General features: G+C 41.2%; 2 protein-coding genes across 3 annotated transcripts; one reads left to right on the forward strand and one right to left on the reverse strand.

Moving 5' to 3' along the window:
- The first annotated feature begins 70 nt into the window (after positions 1 to 70).
- LOC106638999 (pyruvate dehydrogenase phosphatase regulatory subunit, mitochondrial) lies at positions 71 to 4,354 on the forward strand. Its single transcript, XM_089598272.1, has 15 exons — positions 71 to 243; positions 414 to 781; positions 845 to 1,057; positions 1,134 to 1,297; positions 1,367 to 1,530; positions 1,591 to 1,774; positions 1,845 to 2,050; positions 2,128 to 2,443; positions 2,508 to 2,665; positions 2,731 to 2,879; positions 2,948 to 3,155; positions 3,245 to 3,334; positions 3,395 to 3,574; positions 3,653 to 3,853; positions 3,926 to 4,354. Exons 2-15 carry the CDS (start codon positions 540 to 542, stop codon positions 4,133 to 4,135), a joined length of 2,685 nt encoding a protein of 894 aa, XP_089454398.1. The 5' UTR covers positions 71 to 243; positions 414 to 539; the 3' UTR covers positions 4,136 to 4,354.
- Positions 4,355 to 4,432: 78 nt separating this feature from the next.
- Not1 (CCR4-NOT transcription complex subunit 1) lies at positions 4,433 to 15,236 on the reverse strand. 2 transcript variants are annotated; one of them, XM_089598601.1, is made up of 13 exons: positions 14,655 to 15,236; positions 13,435 to 13,647; positions 12,905 to 13,345; positions 12,522 to 12,816; positions 11,715 to 12,171; positions 11,129 to 11,605; positions 10,889 to 11,036; positions 9,480 to 10,804; positions 8,834 to 9,389; positions 7,437 to 8,710; positions 6,283 to 7,358; positions 5,827 to 6,179; positions 4,433 to 5,746 (listed from the first exon to the last, which is right to left on the reverse strand). In XM_089598601.1, the coding sequence occupies exons 1-13, from the start codon at positions 14,754 to 14,756 to the stop codon at positions 5,219 to 5,221; spliced, it is 7,245 nt and encodes a 2,414-aa protein (XP_089454727.1). In that variant the 5' UTR covers positions 14,757 to 15,236; the 3' UTR covers positions 4,433 to 5,218. The 2 variants fall into 2 exon arrangements, with proteins under 2 accessions (XP_089454727.1, XP_014207910.2); XM_014352424.2 differs by having other exon boundaries at positions 7,437 to 9,389; positions 11,715 to 12,178; positions 12,526 to 12,816.
- Between the last annotated feature and the right edge of the window lie 4,061 nt (positions 15,237 to 19,297).

Raw genomic sequence — 19,297 nt, forward strand, 5'->3', positions numbered from 1 at the left:
GCTGAGCTGAAGCTGAATTTTCCATAACCTATATGTAATTTATTATCTCAACAATGTAATCATCATTATTTGATATATTTTTGTTTTGTGTCACTGTTTCGAGATGAATTTAATTAGTATTAAGTGATGTCACGTAAAAAAAAATATCAACTTTTTTTTATCTAAAGTTAATGATAATATATGTGGAGATCGTACTTTTTGTATAAAGAGGAAATATGGAGTCAATTGATGTATGTACAAAGTGTAAGTAACTTATTACATTTAGCATGCTAAACATAATTCATAAATTTTCTCAATATGACTTCAAATTTGTTCCTAACATTTCATTAATACTAAGTATCAATAAAAATAAAAATAAAAATAAAAAACAAGTAAATTTGATTGTTGTAAGCAGTATGTTTTTGTTATTGCAGGTGACAGTACCTGCTGAATAGAAACAACGACGAAACTTATCCATGGATATAAGATATACCACCAATAATTATGTCAATAAGTATGTTATAAAATATTAAATATTGAAAAATCTATCATCTCTTAAAATGTGGCAAAAATCGGGAATGTTCTGTCAGCGTTTCTTTACCAAAAACGTAAAATTATTAAACGTCAATCACAATGGTATCGTGAGGACTAGTACAACTGCAACACCAGCTTCGAATGAAGAATCACCCCCAAAGGAAGCTGAAGTAGTAATATGCGGAGGTGGCGTGATGGGTGCTGCTGTGGCATACCATCTAGCCATCAGAGGATGGGGAGACAGAACAGTACTGATCGAAAGCAGCAGGTTGGTGTTTAATAACTTTATTTAAATTTATTTTTAATTGTAACGATTCGTTGCTTTTTGCAGACTGGGTGGAGGAACAACGTGGCATGCGTCGGGTCTGATGGGTGTCTTTAAACCATCTCTGGCACAAATAAGGCTAGCTCAGGATAGTATAGCTCTGTACAAAGAACTCGAAGGAAAAGCCTTAACCACTGGCTGGAAACAGTGTGGTAGTTTATCTCTGGCAAAAACTGGAGATCGTATGACTGTATTCCGGAGAATGAAAGCACAATCAGTGTAAATAACGCAAGTTCATTATACATCACCCATTGGTGTGTTCAGTATTAGATTTGTTGATGTTTATTTTTCCCAGATGTCACAACATAGAGTGCCATTTGGTAACACCCGAAGAGATCAAATCAATATGTCCATTGCTAAAAGTTGACGATCTTTACGGAGGTCTGTGGATCCCTGGCGACGGTGTGGGAGATCCATATGAAATATGTTTGACATTGGTCGGAGAAGCCGTGAAACAAGGTTCACCTTAAAGCCACTGATTTGCCCTGTTGTATTGAAAACATTGAAATTTTTTTTTTTTTTTTCCAGGCGTGCGAGTGTACGAAAATTGTAGATTAACCAAAGTGAAAAGCACAAACGAGAGAGTAGAGGCTGTCGAAACGACGCGCGGAACGATAGAGTGCAAATACTTTGTTAACTGTAGCGGATTCTGGGCACGGAGCGTCGGAAAACTGAGCGAACCTTACGTCAAGGTAAACGAAGAAGAATATCGCGAGATTTTGAAAAGAAATTAAAATTCGATTTAATCCAAGGTTCCCCTGCATCCCGTGGAACACTACTATCTGCACACGAAACTGATCCCTGGCTTGGATCCAATGACTCCAGTGATTCGAGATTTGGATGGGCACATCTACTTCCGAGAAAACGCGGGCCGCATCCTAGCCGGGGGCTTCGATCCCGTTGCTAAGCCTGTCTTCGAGGACGGTCTCATACCTGGTACATACCGTATAGAAGCGCATTTTACCATTTTATAACAAAAAGTTGTAACGATCGCGTATCGATTCAGAAGACCCGAGCAATCGCTACTTGCCTCCGGACTGGGATCATTTTCACGTACTACTGGAGCAAATGCTGCACAGAATACCAGACCTCAACGACGCGACCTTGGAAATGCTCTGCAACGGCCCGGAAGCCTTTTCTCCCGATTGCAAGTGGATAATCGGTGAGTCGCCCGAGATCCGAAACTACTTTGTCGCCGCTGGAATGAAAACGGTAAGAAGATTCAAAAATCCTCGGGGCCTGACACATCCGAATGCCTATATAATTATAGTGACAGACTCGATCCACAGATCGGCATCTCGGCGGCTGGAGGGGTCGGGCGCATAACAGCCGAGTTGATAACCGGTGGCCTGGCGAGCCTTGATTTTTACGAGCTGGACCTGATGCGCTTCCTCGGCTTGCACAACAACCGCAAGTTCTTGCGGGACCGCGTCAAAGAAGTGCCGGGCATGCATTACGCTCTGCAATATCCGCACCACGAGTTCAAGAACGGCAGGAATTTGAGGATGTCGCCGATCTACCCGAAATTGAAGGAGGCGGGTGCCGTGTTCGGACAGGTCATGGGGTACGAGAGACCCAGCTGGTTTGAGCTTGATCCCGAACAAGGTAACGATCACTTTTCTCTTACTGTTAATGAGTTTTCTTGAATTTCTTTGATTGTTTTTAACAGATTTGGATCCGGTGGACGGTTCACAGAGGTACAAGATCGCGTACACGAATACTTTCGGCAAGCCCCCCTGGTTCGGCGCGGTTGAAAGAGAGTACGCCGCTTGCAGAGAGACGATCGGTCTCAGTGATTACTCTTCGTTCACAAAAATCGATCTATGGGTAAGAGCTTGGGTTTTATAGCTTTTTTCCAAACTATTTTTCCGATTTTCCGAATTTATTTTCAGTCCAATGGAACGGAGGTGGTGGATTTCTTGCAATACATGTGCTCGAACGACGTCGACGTGGCAGTCGGTAGTATCATCCACACGGGGATGCAAAATCATCGCGGTGGCTACGAGAACGACTGCAGCTTGGCGAGGATAGCTCCAAATCAGTACGATTTAGGGCGTTAAAAAAATATTTCCAACCCATCGAGCTGACATTTGGATCTTTGCGTTTCAGTTACATGATGATTGCCCCGACGATTCAGCAAACTCGGTGTAAACATTGGCTCAAGCGGCATTTGCCCTCGGACGGCTCCGTTGCCGTGTCCGACGTAACTTCGGCGTACACGGCTATTTGCATCATGGGACCAGCAACTAGGCAATTACTGTCCGAACTGACTGACATTGATTTGAATCCAAAGAACTTTCCCTTTTTTACCTTCAAAGTATTATTTATGTTCTATCATTGTGTAAAATGAAATTCAGCAGAAATGTTAATTTTTTTTTTTCTTTACTTTTTGTGTTACAACGTAAGGAGTTAGACGTTGGATTAGCCAATGGGATTCGGACCATGAATCTAACGCACACGGGAGAATTAGGCTATGTTCTTTACATTCCTAACGAAGTGAGTGCGTGAGTGAATTTTCAACTTTAAAAATTGTTCAACTAACTTTTTTTTTTTCAGTTTGCTCTTCACGTTTACACGAGATTGATAGAGGCCGGTGAGAAGTATAAGATACGGCACGCTGGTTATTACGCCACAAGAGCCTTGAGAGTCGAGAAATTTTATGCTTTTTGGGGACAGGATTTAGATACGTTTACCACACCCCTAGAGTGCGGCCGCTCTTGGAGAGTCAAGTTCGACGTTAGTTCTTACATTATCGACTTGTAACATTTCGTTATGTCTCTGGCAAGTTTTTATTATTTTTAAAAATGTTTACAGAAAGAAGTAAACTTCATAGGTAAAGACGCTTTATTAAAACAGAGGGAAGAAGGTGTGAAACGGCAGTACGTACAATTGTTGATCAATGATCATGATTCAGACATCGATACGTGGTGTTGGGGCGGTGAGCCTATTTATAGGAACGGAAAGTACTGTGGAATGACCACGACCACGGGTTACGGTTTCACATTCAAAAAACAAGTTGGTCCATTTGAATATTTTTAAAGAGTCATGTTGGGAAAAACTTATTCAATTCGATAATTTTTATTATAGGTATGCTTGGGCTTTGTACAAAATCTAGATTCGAAAGGGGTGCCTCAGACCGTAACTAATCAGTATATACTCTCTGGAGATTACGAGGTTGACATTGCCGGTATCAAGTTTCATGCCAAGTGTCATTTGCACAGTCCAAATCTGCCGACCAAGTTTCCCGATCAGGAAAGAGATTCTTACCACGCAACGCGTGATCATCAAACTGCGTAAATCGGCTTTTCGTCTAGATTTTATACATACATGTATTTTTTAATGACGACAGTAATGATTAATTTTTTAGTTTAAAAGCAATACTTTGATTTATTTCTCGTAATTTTAATTATTGTTTGAGAGGAAAAAATGTATTTTAAAAATTTTTTAGTTCGCGTTGTCTAACAACGTTGAGACGATGTGTGTATTGCAGCCGTCAAATATTTTATGTATAACAAAAGATATTGTAGATATTAGTATTTATGCACTTCGACATAAAATATGTATTTATAATAAAGTATGTACTTATTGGTTTTTATTTTTATGAAAAGAAAAAACTTTATTGATTAAGTATCTAGTTTCAAAAATCTTAAGAGCTACAAGTCCATTTACTTATCACTTGATTGGGCAATTACTTGTGTACAGTAAACAACATAAATAGAAACTTCATTTTTTTGACAAATCTCACTCGTTTTAGATATTCTTTACATACACGCTTATTTCTAATCGCGTTACAGGCGTAAACTCATTGAAAACATCTTTCATCATTTGTACAATATTACAAAAGGTAGGTACCTTTTTTTTTTCAAAGAATCAAAAAAAGTTTATGTATATTTATATATGTATACATAAATATATATATACATATACCCTTTAGTTGTTGCTCTTTGCAATCATCTTCTTCAAGTATTACATTATACACATGACTATTATTACAATTAATATCAGTTTGCATCTTGATTTTCAAATAAAACTTAAAAAAAGAGCTGAAATTATCATCGTTTACATCGTCGCATTTTCAAAGAATATCTATTCTTTGAAATTGTCCATTCAGAAATACAAGATTTTTAAGAGACTTAAGAGTTTCGTTGCCAGTTTTACATATCAATCATTTGTTATATTGACTCTACTTACCTTGGCTTAAAAATTACCATGTTTATTTATATATGTATACAATATTATCAATGTAAGATTCATTATGATAGTAAATTATAAAATGTATGGTACATCTAGAGTTTAACAATTTTTTTATACACTCGCGTCTATCTCGCTACAAGCTATACACGCCCAATCTTGATAGTTTGACAACTGGTGACGCCTTCATCACTCAGGAATTTCATTGTCGGAAGTCGGCTGTACCTGCTTTGGAACCATGCACGAGCGTGCAACCGATTCGAACAATTTTTCAATTTCATGAGCGCAGTGCACAAATTCATGGTCCCAAAACTTGTAACTCGAGTTTTTTATCAGTTCAATGAACGTGATGAGCAAACCCCAAGGATGTGGTCTATTTACAATGAGACGTTCGAGTAAAACGCGAGTTATTTGCTCCTGGATGGCTTCGGTGTTCGCCTCCGAGAAGAGATAGAGCAGCGTGCAGCTGAAGTAGTGGGTGTGACTGTTGGGATAGCGCAGTTGGTTGGCTATTGCGTTCAAGAAAAGATAACGACCCTCGGTATCTAAATCAACGGCCAAGTTCTGGAAGATGTCCATGTGCGCTGAGTGGGCGATCGTCGACATGCTAGGTGTCAACCCTTTGCTGCGAATGAAGGCGATCGCTTGGGTGCCCACGTACAAAACGAGCGCATTCATCAACTGTATGTTGTAACGCATACCTGGCTCCTGTGACACCTGTGATATCATCGTTTTAAACACACTGTGAGCTGCTTTTCAAAATTAGAGTAATTTTAATGCAAGGTGTATGATTTTACCTGAAGATTTGTACGAAGGTCGCTCAGGAAGGTGACCGGAGCTCGGGCTTTGAGGTACGAGTCCAATTCCTTCTTGAACGAGGCGGGCTGTATGAGCGAGGCATAATTTGTGAGCACGCGAGGAGCATGAGCTATCTCCTGGAGCATGTCGACCTTGAGATTGGGCGTGAAAGGATCGGGTAGACGCATGTTACGCGGGAACGCGCTCAAGATGAGGTTACGCATTTGGATGCAGTTTGGCGGTATGACGTCGCAAAAACCGTAATGGTAGTCGCAAAGGAACTCTGGGAAATCGTGGAGCAGTACCAGCAGGACACGAAGCGTACCTTTGTAGAGTAGTGTTACCGGCTTTGCTGTAAAAATGAAAAAAAAAAAAAAAAAAAAAAAAAAAAAATTAACTCCATGTATACTTTACGTTTTAATTTTCTAAATACTACATAGCACAAATATTCTTACCCAGCTCGGCGTTACGAAGGTACGGGGCAAGGTACTTGAAGAGATCAATGAGTAGCTGGGCGTAAATACCCCAGCAGCGTTGTTGCGGAGTTATCACGAGCATACGTCCAATAAAGACGCGATGGGAGACAAGCTCCAACCAAGCATAGCAGAACCCGGGTGCCTTGGCCGGTCTCAGTATGTGCAGAGTATGACAGAATGCAGTGAGAACCTGGAAGTTGAGTGCCTCCAGCACGGGCTCTGGTGCGCACAGCTCAAGAAACAGCATTATAAAGATACGATGGTAGGGTAGTTGTTGAAAATCGGGGCCACGCATCTCGTGGTCTTGCAACAGAACACCGGCGACGATGCCCAGCACCTTGTTCAGCAAATTAATCTTCGTGTGCGTGTTACTCTGGTCTCCCGAGTGTTTAACTAGCAAAGCTACCAGTCGCACGAAGGCATCGAGCGTGTGGAAGCACTTGGCTCTCGTTACTCCCATGTTGGTATTGACGTTTGGATTGGCATCGACGAGAGCACGGTAACAATGGTCAACACACATTTGCGTGCTCAGTTTGAAAAAGCGCGTTATTAGCTCGTCCGTTTTCAAGATACCCTGGATGTTCATTTGGTGGACAAAGTGGCTGAAAGCTTTGGTCGGGTCTCGCGAGTTTTGTGGATTGTGGTACATGGATACCCATTCGCGGAGGAGAAACTCGGTCTTTTCGAGTAAACCAGGCGGATCTTCGTAATTGTCCCTCGCCCTGACTTGCAGGATTCCAGAATGAATGTGAGCAGTTGGACCTGCGGGTGGTCTGTCGGTGAGCACTGGAGGATCATGATTTACTCTCAATGATTCAATCAGCGAAGTCAGTCTGAAGAGTGATATTCCTTCCGGCGGAGTTCTATGCATTGCCATTCTCGCAAGAACTTCAATGGTACCATAGAGATCGGATTCGGTTACGTGAATCGTTTGTCTCTCGTCGATTAGATACACTTGGACCAATTGTATCGCAAAAGCCACAGCCATAACGCTGCCAACTTCCATTGCCTGAGCCAACGCCGTGTCGTACTGTTGTAGGTTCAATAGGTGAGATCTGCAAGGGAATCAATCACAATGTTATTTTGGATAAACGGAGCAAAAATACCATTAATTTCGTAGTATCGATAAATACCTGATAAGACAGTCGACAACGTCGAAATTGTACTTGTACTCGTCTCTGTACTCGACGACGAATCTCGTGATGTTTTTGTTCGTCCACTGCATGCCGTAAGCCCTCGGGTCTTGCAGACACTTGAGTATCCTCAGATGAAGTTCCTTGTATCGAAGCACAATCTCGGAGTCGATGCTACTGCTATCCAGAGTAAGAGTTGCCACGTTCAACAAGCCTTCGACAGCCTTCTTGAGTAGTCCCATGGCGACGTTGACATCGCGTGAGCGGCGTGTCATGATCAGTGATTCAAGAACGCTGTGGAGTGCCGCCTGGTGTTGCGGTGTGATGGTCGGGGCAGCTGTGGTTAGCAGTATTTCTACTTCGCTACCGAGCTTCTCGAGCATAGAGCCGACTTCGTCGTTGCTGACCGCCGTAGCGTAAGCCACCTGCTGAGCCGTGGCAATGCTCATCGGGGCGGGTGCGTTCACGGCAAATGGCTGTATCGCGGGCTGCTCCACGATGTTTTTGGGCGTGAACAGGGCTTGGACCTCGCGCTCGGACAGTGGCAAAAAGCCTGGTATGTTGCGCGCGAATTCCTCGTATACAGCCATCTGCTGTGGAGTGACACCGCCGACCTTGAGCCTGATCTGCTCGGGCATTCGCTCGGCTTGGTACTTCGCTACTGCGTCTATGTAGCGACGGCCTTCCTGGCGAGCGATCTTGCGTACCTCGTACTCGTTGTGCAATCGCTTTTCCATCTCTGGTATAGCCTTTTCGATCGCAGTTTTTTGGATGAAGGCGCAAGCCAGTTCCATGTTCTCAGCAGCAACGATGTTTGCCGTCTGCTCGGCCACTTCCTTCTGTTGCGGCATAACGGACATGACGAAAGCATTTTTGAGGTTCGAGCTGATAGATTGAAGTATCTGGTCGCGGGAGGTGATCATGGCCATACCGGCCGTAAGGTTGCGAACCATGTGCCTCGCGGCTGATCGCATTTTGTTTTCGTCGTGGTCCAGGGCAAAGTCCTTCTTAACGGTCTGCTCGGTCGTGGTGATGGCAATCTTGATCGAGCGATCGACGACGGGATGAATCCACTCTTGGATTGCCCGTTCGACCGCCTGCCGTACGAATTGTTTCAGCTGAGGCTGAGCCACGAATAACGGCAAGGTACTATTGATGGTGATGTGTTGAGCGATACTGTTGATGTTCGTTACTTGAATGTCCATGTAACTGAAACGTGGTTCTGGTGGTCCAGTGGGTAATGATGGAGTCGTATTGGCAATTGGCGCAACTTGCTGTTGTTGTTGCTGCTGCTGCTGCTGCTGTTGCTGTTGTTGCTGCTGCTGTTGTTGTTGCTGCTGCTGTTGTTGTTGTTGTTGTTGTTGTTGCTGTTGTTGTTGCTGCTGCTGCTGTTGCACTTGAGGTATACTAGGAGTCGGACCAATGAGATCCTCCACCTGTCCCTGTTGCGGTTGTTGCGTTTGTTGCTGACTTGTAGAATTATTGGAAACTTCGTTGGCTTTCTTGATCGGTTGAGATAATTGGTACTCGATGTTGGCCAATTTTTCCGGATCTTTCAGATATATTGCCGGCTTGAGATCTGCCACATCGATACTAAGATTTTTGCAGAGCACTTCGATTTCAAATTTAAGATTGAGCTTGAGATCGGGTTCTTGATGAAGTTCAGCCAGCACGTTCATGATGGCCATTGTCCAAGGATTCGGAGGTCGAAAAACGCGACTTTTGGCACAGCTTTCTAAAACTTTGGCTACGAACGGAACTACGTAGAGTAACTCCTGTTGACCCTTGCAGTAAGCCTCAACGAGCAGTGATTTTAGATCGATGTCGAGCTGAAGAATTGGCTTGTTTCGACCCAACGTGAGCATACCCAACCAATGACCAAGATTCTTTAACAGAGACCGGTCAGAGAAATTGGCTATACCTTTATCACTGCGCAGGAGCACTCGGATGTTTCTGTAAAAGAGTATGAATTTAATTGATGAAAAAAAAAAGACAAAAATACTAGTAATGTAAGGCAAACTAAAGAAATCATCAAGAACTCACCTGAATGTTTCTCTTGTGACCATTTTGTTGACGTCGGAAACTTTCAAGCAGTCCAAAAAATTTGAATAGAGAGCATGGAAGTTCAATTCTATACTGGCACGCTTCATGACCAAGTATTGTGCCATCCAGGGCCAGTAATCCTCCGAAACCAGGTCCTTGATCTCGTCGCACTTTTGTTGCAGATTCAGCTGGCTTAAATTGTTAAAGATAAATGCTGTTTTGTCCTGCATAGTTTCAGGAGGCGATGTAATCTTTTCCTCCTTATCCGTGGCAACCAGCAAAGTATCGATATTCGTGGCGTTGGCGATCGATGGTCGAGCCGTAGCTATGGAGCTCGTTGGCGTGGTCGATGGCTTGGACTGGGTCGTCGTCGTGGTGATCGTCGTGGTCGTGACAGTCTTATAAAGCGTCGTAACAGGCGCAAGCATGGCGTTCAGAGATTTTGGTATCACCGGACCCTGTGGCCGTGAAGGAGGCTCTTGGCCGTTCAGACCGTATTCGACGTACTCCATCAGGTGAGGTGGAAACTCGCTAAAGTGCGGTATACTACGAACGTGCTCGCAATACGTCATATACTCCTTGAGTCGGGTCTTGAAGCGATCAAGAGCAGCAATGCCAAAGTAGTACATTTTATTGCCTTCTGGCTTGCGTAGTGCTTCTAGAACGAATCTCAAAGCCAGTCCCAAAGTTATGTAACTATTGACGAGGCCACGTTCGATTATACCGCCGAACAGTTGAGCGGTGATGTGCAGCTCTTTATCAGGGTACTGGGGGAAAAAGCGATACTCTTCGAAGAGATTACGCAACATGCAGCCGTAAACGTCGCGCTCGCGCCTGTTTGTTGAATCCTGGAATTTCTTTAGCATATCGAGCACTTCGTCGATCGACAGAGTCGGATGGGGCGGATGATTGTATATACGTTGGAAATAGCTGTTAGCTTCGTCTTCGATTTCTTTAGTGAGCGTTCCAGTTGCTTCAGGAAATAGATTGGCGGTTTCTTGCATGCGCGACTTCTCGATAGCCGTTGGCGGGGCTAGTCGGTTCAAGCCACCGATAGCGTTAACGTGGCCTGGAATCACAGCCGAGGAACCTTGAGTACCCACCGGGCCCGAGTGCAACTGCGATGGCAATGGCATCACTGGGAACGGCGTCGAGGTCGATCCTATCAGGCGTGATGGTGAGCCTGGAGTGGATACCAGTGGACCTAACGTTGCTGGAAGGTTGAAGGCAGAATTGCTAGGCGGACCAAGGTTCGAGTTTAGGCTTATCGATGCTAGGCTGGAGTTTAGATTTGACAGAGAGTCGACTTGCTTGGTTGGGAAAAGCTGTAAGAAATAGAAATTGGCTTATTTTATATTATTGGATCCGTTAGTATTTTGTTTACTTTTTAAAAAAATTTTGTTATTTACCTGTCCACCCAACGGACTGAAAGTGTCGATGGCTCTGTGTCTCATGACAGGTGGTGGTAGCCTACCAATAGCTCCCTGTTTGCTTAGCATAAGACTGCAATTTTGTACCATGGATAATATTGCGTCAGCACATTCTTGAGTTACGCTCCTACAAAAAAGGGTACGGGTTTACTTGATAGTTAAATAGATATTTTTATGAAAAAAATTAATAAATGCTTTGTTTAAAAGAAGATAACTCACCCAATACAAGTCTGCAGACAGTGTAATATCGTTGTCAGTGTTTCTGTTGGCAATTGGGTAGCTTTGGGAACACTAACGTCATCCTTGATAGCTCCACCCAAGACTTGAGGGCATCGCCGTTGCAAAAACTTTATACACGCAGCAACAAAAGCTTCACCATGATCACGTATTTTGTCGGTTAGCCATTTCTCCAATTTTAAGTACTCACGACGTGAGGCTAAACAAGCGAGATCAATGACAAAGGCGAAAGATTGAGCGTTCAAAAGGTTCGACAAAGCTTTAAGATCTTGGGCAACGTCAAGAATGCGGGAGAGACGGGTCTGATCATGATCACCACGGAGATACCATTCGGCCATAGAGTGCATTATTATGTTTCTCAGTTTGGTGTTGTTGTTGTGCCAAGAATAGTGCAGTATTACTGCACTGTTGGGATGGTTGCCCAGAAATATTGGCATTAGGGCTGATAACAACTCTTGTCTAAACGAAGAAAAAAAAAAAATAATAATAATAAAATAAGATGAAAATTTTCAAAGTAACAACTAGTATTTTTATAAATTGGTCATGTATTAATTTTAAACAAACCAACCTGAATCCTGCAATAGGGGCATTACTCTGTAGTAAAGCAAGCACAAGTACATCCGGGCAGTGTTGCATGGGCCACTTGAAGATTTCCTGTACATGATTAACAAGCCCGCGATCAGCCAGATAAATGAAAAGATCAACAACGTTGACCGAGCGCCAGGTTTGGGCTTCTTTGCTATCGATGTCGGGTGCTGCTTTGAGCATATCAATTGAGACAGAATGGTAAGCGTGATCTGAGAAGCAAAATACATCTGGGCACTTGAGTATTTGATGGACGAGGGAAAACTGGCCTTTCACGTTCTCCCAATGACGGTAGAACAATTCAATAGGAAACTCGGGCATGTAACTTTGAGCTTGTAGTCCAAGGCGCAAGCCTGCGATGAGTAGAGCGAGGCCTTGTCGGTCCTTGATTACAAACTCTGGGTGGTCCAGTTTGGCGATTACTTCTGGCCACGAGATCGCTGAGTTCTGTGCGGAAACGAAAAATAATTACAGATTTAATTTAAAAACGTGTACAATTGTATTATTACGAAAAAAGTGTTTAAGATTTTTGGAAAAGTTTGAAATCACATTGTTGTTTAAAAAGGTTGTTATGAGCATGGCAGGTGTAAGCATTTTATGAAAATAGCGTCTCAAGGTTAAGCATAAAGTAAACAAACGAGACGTACAGGAAAAAAAAATCAAGTCATAATATTAGTACATTGGTTCAATATTTTTAAATACGATTGTAAAAATTTCCGAAAAACTATTAATGGTGTTGTGCTATTCGATTGCTTTTATTTCTCTTAAAAAAATAATAATACAAATCCACTTACAATTTCCGTAACAGCTTTTACAAAGACTTCAACGTTCCAACTGGTAGCCCCATCTGGTGCCTTATCCTTGCTATCCTGACCACTCGTCGAGTTCTCCCAGAAGGAGTGCAGTCCCAGCGCATTCTCCTCGATGCCACTCGAGGTGCGGGCCATGTAGGCCAATATCCTGGCAACGCATCGAGCTGTCAGATCCCGGCCACCGAAATTCGTCAGGCTCTTCCGGCATTCTTCTACGCTACTAGTGAAGCCGTAGCCAAGCTCCATTATCAGTTCTGCGTAATTGGTATTGTCCTAAAACCCGAGAAAAACATGATACAGTAACACTTGATCCTGCTACTCAAGAAATTTAATTTATCAAAAAATTGTCGGACGAGCGTACCAATTGATTGGCAGCCATGTTAAATTGCACAGGCTGCTGAGTATCCTCCTCGCTGCCCGGGTAGAGCAGCGGAGCGAGAACGATTGGCACCACCTCGCGAGGAAAGTCGCGTCTCAGGTACTTGAGAAATTTTCCCTTGGTCTCGGCGTTCAAGCTGATCTTACTGCCCTCCTCGAATATGCAGGTAAGCAATTGGTGCAGAACCTCGGGCGTGGCGTCGTGCAGGCCTTCCTCGTTGGCACCAGCGTTCTTGGTGTCGTTTGCGTCGACGTAATTCTTGACGAGCTCGGGCAGCTGTTTCTGGATGTGCTCGAGCGCTCGCGCCGCTACGTCCGAGTATTGCGAGTGCTGGAGCGATAGAGCTATCAAAACGTCCTGGACTAGCGTCAGCCCGAGCACTCGGCGGATGTTTTGAAAAAATTTCGGGGGCGGGAAGACCCTCTGCAGGAAAAGTAAAGTGTTACTTGTGTTTTTTTTCTTTCTTTCTTTTTTTGCAATGATGCAGATAAATTCTCGTTCACGATACTCACATTTTTACGATTGAAGGGATAATCGATGGCAAAGCAAATGTTTGAAATGAATGATGGCTTGCTTGATAGCTTGAAGCACTCCTGTTTCAACAGCTGCACTCGACAGTAATCCGGTGAATTCTGGTCTTGTGCTTCTCCGGTTGAGAAGTCGATTTGTGAAAACAAGCAGCGCAACAAGTGACGGTCTGCTTCCACGCCACCCAATCTCACCAGCTGAAATTTTTTTTTTTTTTTTTTCTGAGCAATGTAGATTGTTGATGATATAATAATTTAGCCAGGTGAGATAACTTATTGGGAATTGAATTTCTTATTGCGTCACGTAAATATCAGGCATTTGTTAATTTTACAAGCATTTTAATTCAATTATTACAACCAAAAGTTTAGTTTTTTAAATTAAGACGTGTAGAATAATTGATACGCAATTAAATTTTTTTATCGTTTCAATTTTTTTGATATTCACCCATTCATCACAAAACATAGTTATATTTTATGGTCTTTCAACGTTTTGTAATATAAGAATAGTCATCCCTATCCAAATGTAAACAACTCAAAAACTGATTTAATTTGTAGATAAGCTCTGAACAACTTTACTCACTGGAAGAACCATCATATGTATTAAATTTAAATTTAACAGTTTCCTAATGTTTATTCATGTGGAGTAAACAAAGTTTCTTTCAAAAGGGAAAACAAGATTCTTGGAATTTGTTATCTACATTTTTATACTTGTGCATATGTGCAACCAGGAAACACATTAGGATCGGTACTTCCTTTAATTTTTGACAAAGTAAAAGGAGAGGGCAAGAAGGAGAATAGGGCCACGCCGAGTCCACAAACCATTGGGTCGGTTTAAAGGATGGAGAGGGTGTAAAAAAAAATCATGCCATCTTAACTCTTAACCAGACACCTACACCATCAACTGTGTACACGCATACACGTATCCAAACAGATGAGAGTCTCAATACATATATTCTGGATCTCTCTCCCTCTCTCTCGATTCCGAAAACACAAAGGCAAACATGTAAGCTGTGTTGCTGCTGCGTTGCGAACGAGAGAGCAAAAATTTGATAAAGGAAAGAAAGAAAGGACTCTAACTGCTGCGCAAAAGAGCAGATGATCACGTTAATGCTGTGTGCTTATGCGATGAATAAATAAATAAAAAAAATAAAAAAATTGCACCAATACAGACATACGTAAGAAGTATATAGGTGGTTGGTACTTACGTCCGTTATCTCCTCGCAGCTGTCCCGAAAATTCTTCCTATTCAGGCTCGCAACCAAGAATGAGATTTGCGACAAAGTAAAAGACAACGAGTCCAGGTTCATAGTTCCATGAATCCGGCCTCGAAAGCTTCAAACAGGTTTGAAGCTTTCTTCGCTGAGCACGAATTGTCCTCCACCACTTTTCTGATGGGTTGCCGACTGACTTTTCGTCGTCGTTCTCCTCCAACACTTTCACTGTTTCACTGCTTTCACTCTTCCTCCGGTAAGAACAACGAGTTTCCTCCTCAACGTCGAGGAAGTCGTTGTTGCTACCTCTTCCTCCTCCTCCTCCGCCGCTCTCTTCGGCGCTACGAGGACGTAGTTTAACCCAGCTCCGATGTGCGTGTCGTAACTTGATGCTATTGTTATTCAGAATCGTCGACGTCGACTCAGCGCCGTCCTTTGAGGATAAAAATGATGAGAGTAGCAACAAAATTTGTTGCTGCCGCTTCCAAAAGCAGCAGCAAGTGCCCCGATTCTTCGTTTGGTGCTGCTCGTATGATCGTCGTCCGCATTCACGAGCTAGTCCTGCGACCAACATCGGGGACGTAGAATCACGGACGATCGTTGGGCCCCCTCTTGCAGCGGTGCGGGAGGAGTAGGGAACTGGCGAAGAAAACGAAGACGACCACGATGATACGCGATTTTTCTTTCTCGATTGATGGACGACGCTCTACTTAGCTCGTCGAGGAGGTCGTCATGCTTCTCTCCAGGACTATGGGTGTGCAAAACCCAATTTCTGACCCAATACGTTAGTTACTGACGTTACGCAGTGAACACTGCACACTACACAGTTGCACACAAACTAAAACCAACCTCTCGGACCAAGGTACCATCTACCAAAGTAGAGAGAGGAACGAAGAGAAAAAAAAAGACAAGAACGAAGAACCCCCTCCCACAAAAAGAGACACGGGCGCTCTCTATGCGTCCTTTTTATAAAAATATACACGAGCACGCACTCTTCGACTGGAACAAGGCTTCCTCGCGTAAGTATACTCTAGAGTGTATTTTTTTTTCTTTCAACACTTTTTTAGCTCCGAGAGAGGCTAGGTATGTATTTTCTTCGAAAAACATTTTGGAGGTCCAGGGTCCTGCCGGTAGGTTAGGGCCAGACGAGCGAGACGAAAGTGTGCGCGCGTGTGCACGCAAGCGTATTGCAAATCATGCTCATGCTGTGTCAAGTGTGTGCACGCTTCTCCTGGAATTTTGTAAGTAAACCGACTGGATAATGGTGATTATTATTATTTATGATGATTAATTGAGTTCCGACTCTCCTGCTCTTCTTATTAAAACGATGCCACTAGCACTAGGTGTGGGTGTCTTCACGTACCTTACAGACTAATCTTAGGTACCTAATGTAAAATAAAATCGAAGAAAATCTATTGTAGTTCCTGAGTAACAGTATATTTATACTACTGTATTTAATTGACATTGGACTGTATAGTGTCCGTATGATTATTATTGCGACTATTCCGACCAGAGATTAGTAGGATGCGACTGTTGCGAGCAATCTGAGTTGACTCCATTTTCCTTTTCCCAGTTGGATATGCTTAGTCAATAAGGAAGGATCCGTGCATTGTCATGTCGGCATAGCAGGGATTCAATTTAGTGAATATCGATGTTAAATGATCCCTGTCACACCGATGACAACAATGAGTAAACACCATTCCTACTATATCGATGTCGATGCTAGTAGTACCTACTGATGGGTGCAAAAGATTTTTTAAGAAACGAAAGCCATCTAGCGAGGCTGATTCCGAACTATCGAACTTAAAAAATACTCTATATATTTCTTTTGAAGAAATTCACTAGGGAAAACTTAAGTTGTTCTATATTTTTGGGAGACTCTAATTCGTATGACTGTGCTTCTTTTTTAAGCCTTTTTTCTTCAGTTGTCAAGTTGTCTCTTTTACACAGATTAATTTACTTATATATTTGATCGTTATTCAAGATTTCTGTACCACAAATTTTGCTGTGTACAAATTATACAAGTTAACTGTTTATTGAAACTGTGGAGTTAAAGGGCTGTGCTTCCATGAGTTAATGACAAAAGGTCTAATGTATTGTAATTTTGTAAATATGGTCGATTTTATGAGCCGTATAAGATAAGTAGAATATTTATACATTTGGAGGTCAATTGTCGAATAAAAATGATTATAAACTTGCCGCAAGCAGCACAGTTAATGTCAACTTCATATTTCATGACTGCAAGATTAGTTGCGGCTAGTTTATAATCAATTACATGGCTCTACTGTAAATTGTAATAACAATTTGGATCAGCGCCATCTAGCGGTTTTCATTTTTCGCCTTTCGCCAAAAGTGGCCTCTAAAATTCTAAATCAGAGCAATCAGGATTAAAGCCACTTAATCAATTATAAGCCAGCCGCAACTCATTTAGTAGCTATAAAATGAAAAAAATAACGATACATGTGTTTTTGGCGGCAAGTTAACAATTTATCTTTTACTCAAAAATTTATCTTTAAAAGCACAAATGAATAGAAGGTCAATTTTTTGGTAGAAAACAGATTGTTAACTTGCCGCCAAAAACACATGTATCGTTATTTTTTCATTTTATAGCTAAAAAATTAGTTGCGGCTGGTTTATAATTGACTAAATGGCTCTAAGCCCTTATGCTCGGTTTCAGAATTTTAGAGGCCACTTTTGGCGAAAAAATGAAAACCGCTAGATGGCGCTAATCCAAATAACTATTACTATACTTACAGTAGAGACACTTTGTTAACTATAAACTAGCCGCAACTGATTTTGTTGATAGACAATAAAAAGTTGACGTATTCTGTGCTATCTGCGGCAAGTTTACAATTTATCTTTGAGCCAAAAATCGACATGTAAAAGTATAAATATTCTACTTATCTTAAAAATGGCCTACAAAATTGACCACATGAAAAAAATTACAATACCTTAAGCTTTACATCATTGACTCATGAAAGCAAAGGCAGTACAGCCCTTTGACTTTATAGTTTAAATCAACAGTTGACATAAGTATATGATACGTATTGTGTTACAGAAATCTTGAATAACAATCAAATAAATACGTGAATTTATCAGTCTAAGAGAGATGACAGAAGAAAAAAGGCCTAAAAAAGAGTTTCAGTAACACGAAGAGTCTCCTAAGAATGGAGCATTGGATCTCACATAATCAGAGAATGTTGGGTTCTTTGTTTATTTATAAGACTTAAAATTTACTTATCTTTAATAAATGTATTTTTTATTTAGTAAGATCCAATGCTCCATTCTTAAGAGACTCTTCCTGTGACTGTGCTTCTTTTTTAGGCCTTTTTCTTCAGTTGTCTCTTTTGGACTGATTAATTTATGCATATATTTGATCGTAATTCAAGATTTCTGTGACACAAATTTTTATTGAAACAAGGAAAAACCAAATTTTAAAGGAGCAAATGCATATTTACAGTATCAACTGTTATGATTAAAAGTTATAAAACTTAAACAATTGCTTTATTCAAACGTATCATCAAGATTTATGTTTCACTTTGCTCGTTGGTAAATCTTATTAGTTCACAAATTTCTCTAATATTCTTCTATTTATGATGCTAGTTGAGACTTTGACCTTGAGTGTTATCAAACTTTGTTATTGTAATATTAAATCCTCACAACATGAATGTGTGATACATTGCACTGTAACATATATAACATTGAAAGTTTTTTAATCCAACATAGACCATTACATTATTTTTGAGGATTAATCAAAATGAGTTTATTATATAAAAGAACTTGTTAACTTTTAATATTTAAAATCATTCAACAGTGTACATACAAGGTCATTTCAATTAAAAATTTAATCAAGGTAGGATTGGTAGGATCAGCTTCTGCAGACTTACAATAAGATTTAAGAGCTGCTTGTATAATCGTCATTAATTATTTGTTAAATGTAAAATAAATAAATCTTTATATTTTATTAACAAATTTTCTTTATTTTTCAAATAAACACAAGTCCTTAACATAAAATTATGAATTTTCACTTTCTTTATTTCTTAAACACCTCTGATTTAGTGGGATCCAATGCTCCATTCTTAGGAGACTCTTCGTGTCACTAAACATCTTTTTTAAGCCTTTTTTCTTCTGTCATCTCTTTTAGACTAATAAATTCATGTATTTATTTGATTGTTATTCAAGATTTCTGTAACACAATACATATCATATAAGTAAACTGTTTGTTTAAACTATAACGTTAAAGGGCCGTGCTTCCATAAGTTAATGGTAAAAAGCTTAAGGTGTTGTAAGTTTGTGAATATGGTTGATTTTATAAGCCACATAAGATAAGTAGAATATTTATACTTTTACATGTCGATTTTTGGCTCAAAGATAAATTGTAAACTTGCCGCAAATAGCACAGAATACGTCAACTTTTTATTGTCTATCAACACCTCTGATTTAGTGGGATCCAATGCTCCATTCTTAGGAGACTCTTCGTGTCACTAAACATCTTTTTTAGGCCTTTTTTCTTCTGTCATCTCTCTTAGACTGATAAATTCACGTATTTATTTGATTGTTATTCAAGATTTCTGTAACACAATACGTATCATATACTTATGTCAACTGTTGATTTAAACTATAAAGTCAAAGGGCTG

The sequence above is a fragment of the Copidosoma floridanum genome, unplaced genomic scaffold (genome assembly GCF_036245765.1).
Source record: "Copidosoma floridanum isolate Cflo_tuat_1 unplaced genomic scaffold, Cflo_Japanese_pri ptg000006l, whole genome shotgun sequence".
NCBI classification, from domain to species: domain Eukaryota; kingdom Metazoa; phylum Arthropoda; class Insecta; order Hymenoptera; family Encyrtidae; genus Copidosoma; species Copidosoma floridanum.

Bases quoted from the DNA above. Each gene is read 5' to 3' on its own strand.
- Not1 (XM_014352424.2), bottom strand. From the start codon at position 14,756: ATGAACCTGGACTCGTTGTCTTTTACTTTGTCGCAAATCTCATTCTTG. The intron at 13,346-13,434 runs GTGAGTATCGTG...CTTTTCCTGCAG, and splicing joins ATCCCTTCAATCGTAAAAAT to AGGGTCTTCCCGCCCCCGAA. The intron at 9,390-9,479 runs GTGAGTTCTTGA...ACTCTTTTACAG, and splicing joins GTCACAAGAGAAACATTCAG to AAACATCCGAGTGCTCCTGC.
- LOC106638999 (XM_089598272.1), top strand. From the start codon at position 540: ATGTGGCAAAAATCGGGAATGTTCTGTCAGCGTTTCTTTACCAAAAAC. The intron at 1,058-1,133 runs GTAAATAACGCA...TATTTTTCCCAG, and splicing joins AGAATGAAAGCACAATCAGT to ATGTCACAACATAGAGTGCC. The intron at 3,156-3,244 runs GTATTATTTATG...TTACAACGTAAG, and splicing joins TTCCCTTTTTTACCTTCAAA to GAGTTAGACGTTGGATTAGC.